The sequence below is a fragment of the Lepisosteus oculatus genome, chromosome 1, assembly GCF_040954835.1.
Source record: "Lepisosteus oculatus isolate fLepOcu1 chromosome 1, fLepOcu1.hap2, whole genome shotgun sequence".
NCBI classification, from domain to species: Eukaryota; Metazoa; Chordata; class Actinopteri; order Semionotiformes; family Lepisosteidae; genus Lepisosteus; species Lepisosteus oculatus.
Window position 1 is genome coordinate 6007694 of NC_090696.1, and position 15854 is coordinate 6023547.

The 15854-nt window shown below is 42.8% G+C and overlaps 1 protein-coding gene across 4 annotated transcripts in view; it reads left to right on the top strand.

Moving 5' to 3' along the window:
- The window catches only part of fgfr3 (fibroblast growth factor receptor 3), a 76367-nt gene that overhangs the window by 17047 nt on the left and 43466 nt on the right, over positions 1 to 15854 (top strand). For all 4 annotated transcript variants that reach the window (XM_015344380.2, XM_015344382.2, XM_015344383.2 and 1 more), the window contains exons 3-4: positions 9693 to 9956; positions 15219 to 15269. In XM_015344380.2, coding sequence (XP_015199866.1) covers positions 9693 to 9956; positions 15219 to 15269 — 315 coding nt within the window. The remainder of the gene's footprint in view (positions 1 to 9692; positions 9957 to 15218; positions 15270 to 15854) is intronic.

The window sequence follows — 15854 nt, forward strand, 5'->3', positions numbered from 1 at the left end:
GAGCTGTAAAATGAGTTGTAGTACCACTGCTGTAGTACTGCAGTGTCACGCAGGTAACCTGCGGGGCCCAGGTTAAAGACAGGTCACGACTGGGCACTGCCTGGGAGGGTTGAGGGCATGATGGGAGGATCTGACATGGAGCTGGTGAAGAGACATGAACCCATATGATGAGGCAGGGCTGCATTCCAGAGTCTCTGGGGCCGTTTATGTCTTCTCCTGTGGTTGTCAAGGCAGACTGAAAGCAAACACAAGCCTACAGATTTTGCATTTGTAGTCTGGGGCTCGGGGAGTAGTGATGTGTGTAGGGGGATTATCACCACAGTTTCAGTACAGCTTCTATCGGAGACACTGTTTCACACTGTGTCACCACTTTCTCTGTTTATCGCGAGCAGACAGGCCTTCCCTCAAGCAAGCGAGCAGCATCTCCAGATCCTTACCGGAGTGTTTAATAAAACCACATTCAGCGGTGTTTCCTTGGAATGAAATGTGTCCTGCGCCAACGTTAGAAAAAAAAAAAAATTCGGTAAATCTAAAGTTTCAAAAGCTGCATTCTTCTGCGCCATTAAGCAAATCAAAACTTTAGCTTGACGTGAAAACAACGCTCACTGAAAAGAGCCTAACTTGGTATCCCAGAGTTCAAAAGATGACGCCAGATGTCAAAACATTTAACGCCAGCAGTGATTCATCACAGGCCCCTTAGGAGGGAAAGTCAATTTTCTTTCTGCGAGCTGATGCACCAAAATGGCGGCGCGTTGTTTGCTTTGTGAATACAGAAACAACCTTGTTTGTAAAAGACTTTGCAAATGTTTTATGATCTAACACATGCATGTTAGAGGAGGCAGCGAGGAGAGTTGACTTTCACTGCTGCAACATAAGGATATCAGTGACTGGAGTGTGTGTGGATCGTATGCTTTTGATATCTCTGTTAGGGAGGCTCAGCAGGGTCCCCTGGCCTCCTGACCTCTGCTGTTCTGTTAAACTGTTCTGGAGTGGCTAGGTCCTGCTCAGGCGGCCTGCGCAGAGCACAGCAGGGTTGAGACCTCTTTAGCCGATTCAGGCAGCTCCACACAGGCTTGAGAAGCACACAGCAGGGATCGCTCCGCGGTCACGAAGGTCACAGGGTCTTTTATTCCTTGGGAGTTCTTTCGGTCAGATTGAGTTCGAGTAGGCCCTTGCTGCCCCACAGCTGAACTGTGGCCTCCTCCTTTCATTGCATGGTCAGAGGTGCTCTTTTGGATGGAAGAGGTACTTTTATTTTTACGAGCATGACAGTCATCTACTCATTTTGCATTATAGCTCTCTGATTTAGGCGTATTGTCCATGCGTTCAGCAGTCTTATTTTGTTTAAATGTCATGCTGCCGCATTATGGATCTGTATCAACTGGTGGCCACTGCAGGCCTGACTCTTTTATCAGACAGTATTTGACTGTCTCCCACTCGCTGACTCACAAACGCACTTGTGGGCTACAATTCAAAGACGCCCCCTGGCACATCCAGCTCACCTTTTTGATTGCTACGCATGTTTCACCCAAACATTCACTCCTGCTCCTAAAATACTGCTCATAAAATTGACGAGCTTGTTCATTTAAGAGGCGTTACTCTACATCAAGGCTCGTACAGGGATGGTTACCCATGAATTCCCAGACAGAACTCCCAGTGTTTCACATTTCAGCAGATTAATGGGGGTGAATCTCTGTCAATGAAACCAAAAAAGGCTGTGAGGAGATTTTGTCCAGATGTCAAGAAAGGACATAGATGGTTAATCTTGATCACTACTTTGGTCCCTGCGCAGAGACTAAGACCACAAGTTACACCCCAGCCAGATCTGGACCGAGAAGATTGGAAACATATTGAAAATCGAACAAAGTAAACACTCCACCTTTCTGATACTGGCTTACACAGTACAGCTTGATAAGACAATTGATAATTGATAAGAGTATTTGAATCACTTAGTGACTATTGGCCCTATAACCACGATTGATCAAATGGCCTCCTAGTGCTCACTGCTCATGTTGCTCTGACTCAGGGGCATCTTTTAAGAACATCCGGCGTGAGGTTCATCCTGCAGGCTACTCTCAACTGTATTAATTGAAAGCAGAACAGCCTCCTCTTCTTCATAATTTGTATATTATATTCTGCTCTTAAGCTAGAGAGACTGGCCTGTCATCCAAGACAAGCTCGTACATACGGTGCGTTTCTTCCATTGAAACTAGGCCAGTCGTCCTTGGAATGACAATTACGGCTGCCTAAATACAGTCCCAGTTGGAGGCCAGGCTGGGGAGGGGCCGGGGGGGGTTGAAAAGACTGAAGACTCTTTGGCTTTAACAAGGCACTTTGGATGTACAGTAGCTTCCGATGTTAATTAGCAGTTCAGAGCAAGGAGGGGGGAAAGGGATGTTTTGAAGCCGCAGTTATCTTTACTTTTGGGCTTTGATAACACGCGGTGCGACACACAAGAGTAAAGAAACAGCCGCAAAGCCCCCTTTCTTGATCTCTCTCACATACACCCCTCTTGCTCCTGCGCCTCCTGGGCAGTGTGAGGTTGTCAGGCTGCCCGAGATTAAAGACATTGTTCTGAGGTATTTACATCCGGCCAAGGCGCATGAAGCAAGAGATTAGGGCGCTCGCCTTAAAAGTGAGTCCAGCCCGAATGGGGATGGTATTTAGAATCTGCATAGCTGTGAAACCGAGAGAAAGAAATTTGCACTTTGTGGCGGACTGCGTTTGGGGGTCACGTGACGGCCGACCCTGCGTCCTGAGTTGGCAGCTCGGCGATGTTTCAAGTGACAGAAGAAAGTGTTTCAGAGAGCAGGGCTGCCACTGGAGCAGCCTGGCATCTGTGAGAGCCTGGCCCGGGACTCTGCTTCCTCGTCTACAGAGAACCTCATGGAGAATCCCAATCACATTTGCTGCCCCAAAGCACTTTTAAGATCTAGGTTGGATTTTGGTCCGAACCTCCCTCTGTGTGGAGTCTGCATGTTCACCTCACGTTTGCAAATGTGGCGAATGTCTATGCCTGTGTCTGCATCAGCTTTTCTACGTGCATGTCGGGAGATAGATGCATTACTCAGACCGGGCTGAAAGAATGACTTAGTACTGTTTTGTCCTTTTTCCTTCCACATACTCAAACAATCTTTATGCGCAGTGATTTTTTTAATAGTTTGGGCTGTTCAAAGAAACTTCAGTTTCGAAAACAGATGGGATGATAGACTAATTACCTGAAACAGCAGCAAAACTATTAGCAGACAAATTGTTTGTAGCTGATTATTTTTACAGAAAGATACCTTTGTGTGCAGATGTTCATATTCTGAATGGAGATTAGCGCACTGTAGCAGAAACTGGCTTGATGAATGTCTGCGTGGGTCCATCTGGAACATTTCACATTTGTAAGTGTTTTACATATAAAGTAGTCGTAAAAGGTGAGTTTATTTAGTGCTTTTTGGAGTGGTATTGGGGAGAAAGCATGAGAAAATGGGGACATCACTCACATGACATAACAGGCAATTATTGTGTGTATGAAATGGTTTTTCTAATTTAATGTGAAGCATGGTAAAGGAAAAGTATTCATAATTTTGACTATCATTTTGGAAATTTATTAACTCCCCAGAATGGGCTATCTTTTTCTGTAAGTTTGTTTCGGTCCAGCCTGGTGCCTCAAAGCTCTGTCAGATCTAAGTTTGATTTTAGCATGTAAATCCCTCTGTGTGGCGTTTGCATGCTCTCCTCATGTCCATGTGGGTTTTGGTCAGGTGCTCTAGATGTGTGGTCAAGGTTGAGCTCCAGATACGTGAGCTTGGTGAATTATTGTCTCTGAAGTCTCCTGTGTGCTCCATGTGTTGAACTTTGGGAATGGCAATGGACTGCTGTATATCTGTCTGATAATGAATGGATGGGTTGCCAGTCCTATAATAATTGAGCACACTTAGATTAATGGATGGGATATTTGCTTTTCTGAGTTCTTCCTTTATGCAAGTGCTCACCATTCCTTATATATTTTATTGCATTTGTGTATATTACTGAGTATGTTTAATAGTATATCTAAAAATATATATTATAGTGTATGTATAATAGAGTTTTGTGTTATCTAATTACATTGTCTAGGTGCAAGCTGCTTTGTGTTGCTTATTGGAATAATTTTGCATGTGGGTTTCTACTGAAATTGGAGAACAGCATGTGAAGAAATGGATTAAGGCTGCATTCTAAAAAAGCAAGACAAAGATGAAACGTACATGGAACTTGTGAGTTAAATACATGCCGTCACTGTCAAGGTATTAGCCCTTGTGCAGGGCCTGAAATGTACGTTCTCTTTTGTGTGGGAAGGTGCTGTCCAGGGCCTGCCCTATTCACACTCTCATGCCAATAAAAGAGGGTATCGTGAATTAATCGTGGGTGACTTTTTAAACTCGCTAAGGGCTGAATGATTAAAAATTCCTTGGATTCGGAATCTTATCCTGAAAGGTGTAATTGCACCCTCCGGTACTTGTGCTGTATCATTGGAGCAGAATCCAGGGTTCCAACAGTGCAGCGTTTATAATGTTGTTTACCCAGACCTGGTTACACCTTCACTTCAGCAACATCACAGTCTCTCCACAAACATTACCCTACTGTAAGGCGTCTCAGGATCCAAGGGCAGGACACTAACCCACTACCCTTTGAACTGGAGTCAGATCTGTTTGCTCAGGATGGAGAAGAATGAAAACAATCCTTTGAAGGTTCCTGAACCTCATCGTCCGCCCCTCATAAATTGGATTTATTTTCAATTAAGTCCTTATTTGGAAAAGCCATACCCAGGATTATTGGGAGCATTAGAACAGAAATGTAAAACATATGGAGCCTTTTGCTTTTTTCATTAAGAGGGGATTGGCCGGCTACTTCTCTTGCTTCCGACAGCAAGCGCCTACAGAGGTCTTCAGCGCCCCTTCAGCAGCGCACTTGAAGAGTGGAGCAGTCAGGCCCTCACATAGAATAGCTTCTTTCATAGAGGAGAGGACATTATGCTCTTATGAAGCTCCCAGCCTGCACCAGAAGGAGTCCCCGCACCGAATAAATGTGCCTCTCTGTAGTCTGCAACCTGGGCATCACACAATCGCTGGAGTCAAGGCATTTCCTGACTTCTTTTCCATTTTCCCTACAGCATACCTTAGTGAAGGGGGGGCAAATCTTTCAAGCTGGGGCGGGGGGGGGGGGTATTTATTATTTCTGAAATGAAGAAGAGATTGCAGGAAGGTACCACCGTGTCTGCGTACAGTGCTCGAAAACGCAATACCTCTCGGCTTCTGAGGATCCCAGACACCTCGCCCTGCAGGTGGGCACATTCGGCAGTGCCATTGAAGTTATAACAGAAATTAGGGGCGGAGGATAGATCGTAATATTGCAGAGTTCTGTTCTGTATATAAGATTCGCACCCGGGTCTTCCCCTCTCGAACCTTCCCTTGCAGCAACCCCCCAGGTTAGTCCACACTGTAGAGAGAGGGAACTTGGGCAGCCTGTCCAGCCGACAGGGAGGAGAAGGGTGCTTTAGGGTTTGACCTGACAACAAGAAACTACAATTTCATTGGAAATGTTGTATTTTTCCCAACGGGTCATAAAATAACAGAGTATGATACGAATATATGAAGCACATTAGAACAGTTACAAACGCAAGAAAGGAAATCAGAAAATCTGTCTTGTTTGCTAGTAAGTAGTTAATTGATGTGAGGGTCTCCTTTTGGAAGAACCCAGGGTATCGGCTTCAGCAACATGGCTGAGTAGCTTGTTCCATGCTCCCACAACTCTCTGGGTTAAAAAAAGTGTCTCCAGTTCTCGGCTTTAAATGCACTTTCATATCGTTTCCACTCCTGTCTTCTTGTTCATGCTTCACTGTTCATTCTGAAGAAGTCCAGTGGGTTGTCAGTACTTTGGAGGATTTTAAATATTTTTCTCAGGTCCCCACTACGTTTTCTCTGTCCAAGACTAAAAAGGCTCAGCTCCTTCAGCCTGTCAGTTTAGGATACTCCCTTGAGCCCAACCACTCTTCCTAGAACTTATGAAGAGCTGGGCTTTCCATTTTCAGCAGGATTTGTACTCGGCAAGAGAAAGACACAGATATGGGATGAATGGTTTAGGCAAGATGGGCAGAACTAGAAATTAGCTGTCTGTGCCCCTGGGGGCTGTAGGCAACCATTAACAATTTTCATAATGAATTTCTGTCAAACCTGATCGATTGTGTGTCTTGTTTCACAGAGAGTATTGAGTATTGGTCCAGGGGTCATGCTCAGCTGCTTTGCTGGTGTTAAGTAGCTGTGTACCTGCATCATTCCCTACACGTTAGAGAGCTTAAGAGAGCTTTCAGTCCTGGAAGATGTAGGGCTCTGCAGGCTTGTTTCTTAGTTTGTCACTTTGACATGGCGTCCGAACAAAGGGGTGAATAGGGATGGGATAAGGATTTTCACAGCATTCATTCATTCATTCCAGAAAGAATGAAGAGACAATGTTATGGGATGGCTGAAGCACGCACCAGGGGATTTGCAGAGAAAGGCTTGTGGGAGTCTGGAACAACCACTGTTGAACAGGATATCCTGGTGTCTTTTTAAGGAATGGCTCAATGAGACCCTCAGATCACTTACCGGCTAACGACCCATTGGGCTCAATGGGCAGAACATGCTCCACCTGTGGAAAAATGAAAGAATGTGAGAATATATGGAAAAAATAAACCAGGCTGGTCGAACGACTGCCTCTCTGTTATTAGTACTTCTTATGCTTTCATTTTCAAAACCAGGCATTTTCCAACTGCTTCATCCAATTCAAGGTTGCGGGGGAGACAGGGCAGGGTACACACACTCACACTCACACTCACACTCACACCAGGACCAGTTCTCCGCCAAGCCAATCAACCTACCGGTCTGTTTTTATTTCGACTGGGAGAAAACCAGAGCTCCTAGAGAAAACCCACACGAGCACAGAGACAACATGCAAACTCCACACAGATCGTGCCCCAGGTCAGGAATCCAACCCAGGGCTCCAGGGCTGTGAGGCAGCAATGTCACATTTCTCAAGCCTGTTTATATAAAAATAACATATCTAACGTGCACTAAATTTCCATGGCAATTTGTCATATTCGAGATATCCCAGCCAATATTTATTTTCAGGTTGTATACTGTAGTTCTATAGCCATTCATTTAAAATATACTTGGCAGCTGCCTATGGAATATATGCAATGTGTATGTGTTCGCGTTTTGTATGTTTTTGCTTGCTCTCCCATTATCACTTACTGTACAGCTACTGTAAGCATTCCTGTACAAAAAAGAGTGCTGTCTCAGAGCCAGACACAGGGTATGAAACAAGAGTTCGTTCTCTGTAGAAAAAAAAAACATTGCCGGTATGTGACACAGTGATTTCTTTCTTCTGCTTTCTTTTTGTGTTTGTTCAGAACTGGCAGAGCTCGTTCTCAAAAGTTTCTTTTAATTTGAAAAGCAAGTAAACACATTTTGCTTTCCACCACAGGCCACCTTGAGCAAACTGAAGTGAGTGCCTGTGTGTGGAAGAGATTGGGGGTTGGTCGAATGTTTGATTGAGTTTTGGCTTACCTATAGACAAACAGGGCATCATTATGGGAGTTCACAGGTAATCTGTGTGGTACGTGACAAACTTCTTAAATTCTCTTTCCTCTTTTTTTCCTTCAGCCCACTGGAATCCCAGTTTTTATAGCTTAATATAAAGTGAGTGCTTAAACACACTTTTCAGGAAAGATTTAAATTTGCAATGACAGTAATGTACTTTTTTGTGCTTCATTCACCCTTGGAATCTCCTCAAATGAGATTTAACTTAATTTTCTTACTGCATTTGTATCAAGAATTAAGGCAGGTTTCCAACATCTTTTTTTTGCTAGAAATCCACATATAAACATTATTTTTTGGTAGTAAGAATGTTTGATTTTCTTTTTCTGATTCTGAAATTGGTACACCTTGGAAAGAGTTACTATCAAATTGCTAGCAATGCATTTCCCAGATATTTGAAGTAAAATATGATACCTCCTATAAATAAACTTCATTTCAGACTGTACAAGTTAAGATTCTACTGCTATTTTATGGATCTTATAACTAAAGTTGTATGAATGGACACACATCGAGAGAAAAGATTTTAATGAGAATTTTACAGAATCTGCTGGTGTCATTGACATTAGATCTCTCATATTCAGACTTCCAGAAAGCCTCTGTTCCTTGTCTATCAAAGCAAGTCTCTCAGTGAAGTTGTTAAACAGTGCTGTAACCTTGATCACTCACCAACACGTATGCTTTTCCCTGCTTTCCCTCACCATTACTTCACAAGAACACCTATTTTGAGGTAATTGAACCTGGGTTACAACAGGAAAAAGTCTAACCTGGATCACTACAGGGAAAAAAGAGAGGGAGAGATGGACATTGAGGCAGAATGTACTCCCCCTTTTCTTTTTTTAATCAGTAAAGCTGACTATATGGTTTTACAGCAGGAGAAGCACTACTCACTATGTTAGGATAGTGAAGGACCACTTCTATAGCTTTTTTCTATAGCTTCTTTGTTTTGTTTTGCCTGAAATTGTAAGTTCCACAAGAACTCAACATTGACCTCTTTGAAGCTGTCAGAGATGAATGACGACAGGAAAAAAAATGCACAGAGTTGGGATTTGAAACCTTATGATACAGCTGCTGCCCAGACAATACTGGCAGCAAATGTGTTCTCCATTACAGTAAACACAAATGTCTTTTTAATGACTGTGGGGGTGCCTTTAAGGACTGTTTCTCTTTTCTTAAGAAAACGTATACTGATACCTTGGTGCTACAGGCCAGTAGCTTTTAGTGCGGAAACAGTGTCTTGTTTGTACACTTTTATCTGGTTCAGGTTCTTTGTCACTTCCAGATCACGACAGCTTTGTAACTTATCTTCATTTAGAGTGTTTTTATGTTAAATGCAGGCATCTCTGATCTTCCACTGTGACTTTTCTGATACATTGCACCAGCTGTCACTTAGTTTGTGAAGCAGGGCATGGAGGGGTGTACACAGACTCACAAAAAGCTTGCTCACAGTCATTCATATGAACAGGTCTAGCGATCCCAGAAACAAAAGTCCCTTTCCGAACAGCTGCTTTGCACACAGATTACTCTGATCATGTAGTCTTGAGTCCTTGCTAGGATGTACAAGGCTTTACAAACTTAAGTATGTTCATTTTGTGGTCACAAGGAAACTTAAAACACATTGTTGCACTGTCTAATTTACACATTCTATAATCGTTTTAGGTAATTATACATGCTATAAAACAATGTTCAATTCACTAGTGCTTCTTTATTACTGTTTCTTAAGTCACTGAAAATCCTGCATAGATCTTGCCCTATTCTGGTGTTTGAAATTGATTTGAGATGAAAGTCATTATAGATTAAAGCTATCCTACATGATATTGGTTATACATGCTCTTTCTTCTCACATGCACTGCTACCAGGAGCTGAATGAAATACAAGGGATAAAGGAATTCAAATACAAGAGATGAGATTGCAAGCGATCCCTAAAAGTTATTTACTCCTTTGCCACATAAAAGATCTGGCTTTGAGGTAAACAATGGCAGAAAGTTCAAGAATATGAGTGTGAAATGTTCCTACTGTATGTTTACAGTCTGAATTTACAACATTACAAAAGATGCTCCTGGGCTGAATCTAATCCTGCTTCCTTGTTGTTTTCCCCAGACTCGTTATCGAGTGAGGCGGCCTTCCTGGAGGATTTCATTCTGGGGATCGGAGACACCCTGGACCTGTCCTGTGGGCCGCAGGGGGTCTCTCAGCAGGTGGCCTGGTTCAAAGATGGCGCGGCGGTGTTGCCGAGCAACAGGACCCGCATCGGGCAGAAGGTGCTGCGCATCATCAACGTGTCGTACGAGGACTCGGGGGTGTACTTGTGCAGGCTGGCTCATGGCGGGGCCCTGGTCAGCAACTACACTGTGAAAGTAGCAGGTAAGCCAGCTGGCCCTCTGGCCACTCACTCGGCGGGCAGCCCGGCTGTCCACACAGCCCCTGTCCAGCTCTTGAAGACACGAGTCTTCCCTCATGCCCATGCAGATGGAAGAAGGGGTCAGGCTGTAGATTAAGGGCTGCAAATTCCACATGCCAGCTCTTTGTGACTTAATCGCTCAGCAGAGTGTGAGAGACCTCGTGTTAGTGACTGCACTATTGATGGTTAATAATGTCTGTGAACAAACCAAATTTGGATTAACTGACAATTAAGTGATGCAATAACACGTTATAATTCTCTGCATTTATATAGTGCTTTTCATCCCACAAGATCTCAATGCGCTTCATGTCTAGGAAGAGGCCCACTTCATCCAGCACCATCCAGCACTGAATCCCAGCTCCCGCATGGGTGACGTGAGGGAGCCATCATGCACATTATTGAGAGGGAACTTTAGGAAGGCCTGACTGAGCAAACCCTGAGTGGAATTTAGCCAGGACACCCCGGTTAATATCCCTTTTCCAAACAGTGCTGTGGGATTTTGAATGACAAAGTAGTCAGGCCCTAACCTACGGCACAGTGTTTCCTGTCGCCAAGATATTAGAGAATTAGTTTGCAAATTCAGGTTCAGAGAGTTTAGCGCCACCACCTTTTTGGTCCACCAACACCCCTTGCAGCAGGAACCTGGTTTTCCTTGGAGGTCTCCCTTCTGACTGGGTTCATGCACTGAGCCAGTCACTGAAGCAACATCACAGCCCCCTGAAATCTAGACAATGTAGAGCTCTGCCTTTGGGGCAGGACCTGGCCTTTCGGGGTGGCAGAGTTATCCCTTGTCTAGGGAGTGGTGTAGTTTGTGCTCAGACCCCATGAGCAACCAGGATCGAACCCTGGTGCGGGCGGCGGACAGCCAGACTTGTCATATCCTGTCCCAGTACTGACCAGGCCCAGCCTCGCTTAGTTTCTGAGAATGTGCTGTGACCTGTAGGCTTTTATACAGGGTCATCTGCAACCTCTAAACTAAAGTGTTACTGCGGACTGAGTGGTTTTCTCTGACTTGCTCTCTGTTTTATGTGAGAGTGTAGCCTTTGGCTATGCCTGTTTATTTTCCACTTCACCCTGCAGTTAGCACGGAGGTGGCCAGGCGCAGACAGTGGGTCAGCCTTCAGACCCACGAGGGGCAGGCTGGGGGCTCATGTCCTCACGCAGGCACTGCTGTTGTGCCCTCGATGAGGTGCTTCACCCTGGTGGCTCCGCTCCAGCCAGCTTTAGAACTGGAAACCAGCATTGCTGTGGGGTCACTCCTGTGGTGGACCAGCATCCCATCCAGGTGGTGGTGGTGGTGGTGGAGGGGGGGGGCACCTGCTTTCTTTTTTTGCAGCATGACCTTGACTTGTATGTAAACCTAAGCCGGTCTGCTGTGGTGCCACTAATAGAAAAGGTGATACTTGAAGAGTATCGCATGGGCTCTTTTGGTTTTCGAATGCTACTATCGTTTAGATTAAAATAGCAAGGTGTGTTGTAGGAATTCGGTTAGGAATTTTGTAAATCATCTTTACGTGATCTAAAGTCAGTGAAATAGAACAGAGAGAGCTATGAGCAATATAGGCTCAGCCTCCAATAACGTCAGCAGCTGTCTATCTGAAATGAACTGAAATATTAAATTCTTATTAGTAATATTAATAATTTAAGAAAGCTCTAGCATGTCCAGCACACGTTCCTGAGTTGTGACGTGCAGTGTTAGTGAACTGCAGGTTTTCTCCTCCCTGCAGTATAGCATTGATTGGGAGTCTGAATCTAGCTGTAGGCATGTAGAGGTTATCTTAAACAGATTAGGACACAGCTGCCTGGAATAGGGGGCTTTCTGGGTTAAATAAGGTTAACACTGGCTAACAAGGGAAATGGATTTTGAAAACCCCTAGTACATGTGGCCAAGCCTCTGGGGAAGTATTAAAATCCAGTGAGACAGAAGATAAGTGATAGAATGTCTCTCTTTTCAGAGCATTAACATCAGCACTGCATAGTAACTCACAAATGCTTCGCATGAACGATAGAAACTATGATTTGTAGTAAAATACAAAGCACTGGAGCATATCTGTTGCAATGATATACAGGACTGCGCCTGCACTGGAATCAAGAGTTCCAGGTGCAAAACAGCATGACCCAGGTTAACAGCAGAGGTTGGCACTGGACAGGATTGACCAAAAAGTATTTTATTTTAGTTTGGAAATGGTTGGTGTTTTGTGCGGATCAGAATTTTTGTTTGTTTCCGTTCTTATACTTTTTTTGCGATTTACCAAATTGAAAGAACGGCCCAGATGAAATCACAGCCAGGTGTGAATAAGAAGAGCGCGACTTGATGTTGAAGAAACTTCCATCAGGTCATGGGCTGTATACTAAACAGAACATATTAAATTGAACAGTAACGGTGGAACATACCCATTTTCACTCTGCTCGCTGGCTAGACTGTGGTGCAAAAGAGCTGAGAGTAGCATTGTGGTCTGAAGTTGTTATTTATATGAACAAAACGTTTCATTCTCACCTTGCTGGAATGCATCTAGAGTAGCCCATAGACAGCTTAGCTGGAGCCTTCTACTGTAAATGTCTTGGAGTTTGCAAATCAAACTTACAATAAATAAATCATAGTAGTGTGGGTGGTGGAAGCCAATGTAATGACTGAGAAGTGATTAAATGCGCAGCTACACGTTTCACCACTGGCCTACACAACGCCTTTTTTGAGTTTGGGTTCTTGGCACTATTGCAGTCTTTCAGTCGTTTCCTGGTATTTTTTTTATTTTAAAATCTCCTGTCAGCACTCCAGGCTGAGGATGTACAGTAGGAACCCTGTCTCTCGTTTTTAACCCCCTGTGTCCATGCAAAGGGTTGACTGTTTTAAGGAATAAGACCAGAACACAGGTAACAAGCAACTAATAGAGCTGCTGCCAAGTCACACTCAGAGATTCTGCTCCGGCTGGGACCTCCCAAGTGTAACAGTTCAGCTTGAGAAATATCGGAGCCTTCCGTCTTTCTGATTTTCACCCACACATTTGACCAAAAAGTGAATAGAATAAAATAAAAAATACACCAGAGTTTTTTTAAGACCATCCATGGCAGTCTTTGCTTATAGAAAACTAAGAGGAGGATAAATGCTCGTTTAATTTGGCTCTCATTTGTCTGCAAATTCAAGGTACCAGCTGAGCCTGTTATTGACAACTAATTACAAAGCAATTAGCCTGAAATGCTTCATTATCGAAAGCAGATGGGTTGGCGAGGAATTTGAAACTTTGCTTTCGCTCGCATGTCGGGAATTTTGCCAGCTTAACTTTTTAAATTAGAGTTTACCGCTATTGATCAAAGACAAGCCGAAATTACTTGGCTTGGATCGAGATGCTGTCAATTTAATTTTTTAAAATATAATTTTACCAACAATATTGCTTTTACCTGTGTTTAAAAGTATACTCTTTTCAAAACATATATAAAATAATTTGTTCTTTTGTAAATAACTTAACATAGGTGTCAGATTATTTGAAAGAGATTTTTCTGGCAAAGGGTCGTATTTGATGGCACAGTTCCTTGGTAGTTTATGGTGAAAATACCAGTTCTGCAAAGTTTTATGATTCTTCAGGATGCCATGTCTTTCATTGTGAAGCTGTTTTTGTTCCGTATATGCATTGACATTTCATTTAGAATAATCCATTTATATTTACAAAATTTATCATCGCTTTTTTAATAATGCTGAGAGATTATATAAATGAATCAACCTGCGTCTTGGTGGAAATCTCCATGTGGCAACATACAGTATACTGGAGCTGTGATAACAGCTGGCTTTCATTAACCTTCATGTGCAATTGCACTAGAAACCTCAAGGTCAGGTAAATAAAATGATTATGGAGTTTCATGGGCCCTTGAAAATTTTTATATTCTCTGCATGTTGGCATTGATAATAAGGAGAAACCTGAGTGTCAAGAGAGACCTGGATTTGAAATATTTCTGAGTAATAAAATCATTAAATGTCTGTTCTGAGGGTAGAGTACATGATTTTGCAGTGTGGAGCAGTGGTTAGGGAGCTGGACTTCTAGCTGGAAGGTTGAGAGTATAAACGCCTGGCTGAGACACTGTTGTTACGCCGCCGAGCACGGTCCTTCAACGGGATCGTTCCTGTAAAATACCACCCGTGTAGCAGGCTGCAAACGCATGTTGCTTTGGATAGAGGTATCAGCCAAATGAATTTGATTAAAATAGTGTAAATATATTTTAAAATGAACATATTTCAATAAATAAATTAAGGATTTAGGGTAATTTAGGATTGGGTAACTATACTTCTATTCTAGCTGATCTAAATAATTTTTATCTAAACAATTCTATACTACAAACAGAGTTAAGTCATTCCATTTGTGTTACCATGCTCTACCTTGGTGTAAGTGTACGAAAGCATATTTATGCTCATGTTACAGGCAAACACAATATAATGCTGCATACTATGGCTTTCAATGGGCTCCTGAATTGATTTTGAAATCTTACGCATGCTACAGTGCGTTGTCCGGTTATAATCCCAACCCCAGTCTTCAGTCCTTTCATGCATGTGTCTTGTGTCTGGGCACATAGACTGTGGAACTCGCTTTCAAATACTATCAGAGGACCTGACTCAAGAGTGGTTTTACGTCTCGCCTCGAAACCCAGCAGGCATTGATTAATACTTTATTTTCCTCTCCAGCTGTGTTTTTTGTCCCCGGTTTGTATGTACGGTGCTTTGGAATGTCGCAATTTAAAATAACATAGAGGTAATTATTATAATGATGACCATGAATATTAATTTTAAGCATTGCTTACGGCATGTATGAGTTCTTTTTACAGAGAAACAACTTCTCATGCAAATTAGTGAGATATAAATATTTAATCTGTAACCAGTAATATTTTTTGCTGGCAATGGGAATAACTACAAACTCTTTGTACAGTAGCTTTCCACTATTTGTTAGATCCCAGTATATTTGTCACAAATTACTCATACAAGAGTTACTCAAAGTTGGCAGCTCATACTATCTGAAAAGTAAGCGATAAGATCAAATTATCTAAGATATTAAATAGCAGGAGTGCCACACACCCTCAGGACTAGCAGGACTATGGCCTTGTAATATCATTTAGCTTTAATCCAGGAAATCTATTCTAAATCTGCATGTTTAGCAACAGGATTGCAGTGCATAAAAAAGTAATTCAGCATTCGGTAATTTATAATAGCTCTCAGCAATGTAACGCTCTTTTTCTGTTTATAGATTCCCTGTCATCCGGTGATGATGAAGATGATGAAGAGTCGGACGATGCAGGTAATGCAGTGTTCTGCTGTCCATCCTCTTCTCTCTGAAATACACAGTGATTTTAATGCTTTGAGGGCACTGGCTCAATGACTCGCCAGTGTGTATTTGCTTCCATTTGGTTTGTGTGGGTGTTTAGATAGAGCAGAGAAGAATCTTCACATGTTTCTTTTTGTGGTGTCATCAGACTTCTTAAATTCACATGTCGCAACAGCTCTAGAGTAGATTTTAGTCATTTGTCTTTTGCAAACTCAGACAGGTATATGCATACATCATTTTGTATGCTGGCTCTACAGGTTGAGTGGAAACATTTTTTCAAGCTAAAGGTGGAGCCTGTGCAGTTGTTGTTTTTTTTAATCCCACATTGTGTTTTCCTCACTCTCAGCTCCACTGCTCCCTAGATAAGATATTGATCTGTTGAAAATGAGGTGCTATAACAACACGTACCTCATTCCTGTCAGGATCTGAGGGTTCCAGTCAGACCTGATCGGTTTAGATCTAAGACTCTATAGCTCTCAAAGCCCTGAGCATAAGTCCTTTGAGTCCAACGGTCTTCCACATTGGTAAGACTCCTTAAGGAATATCACAAGACATAGT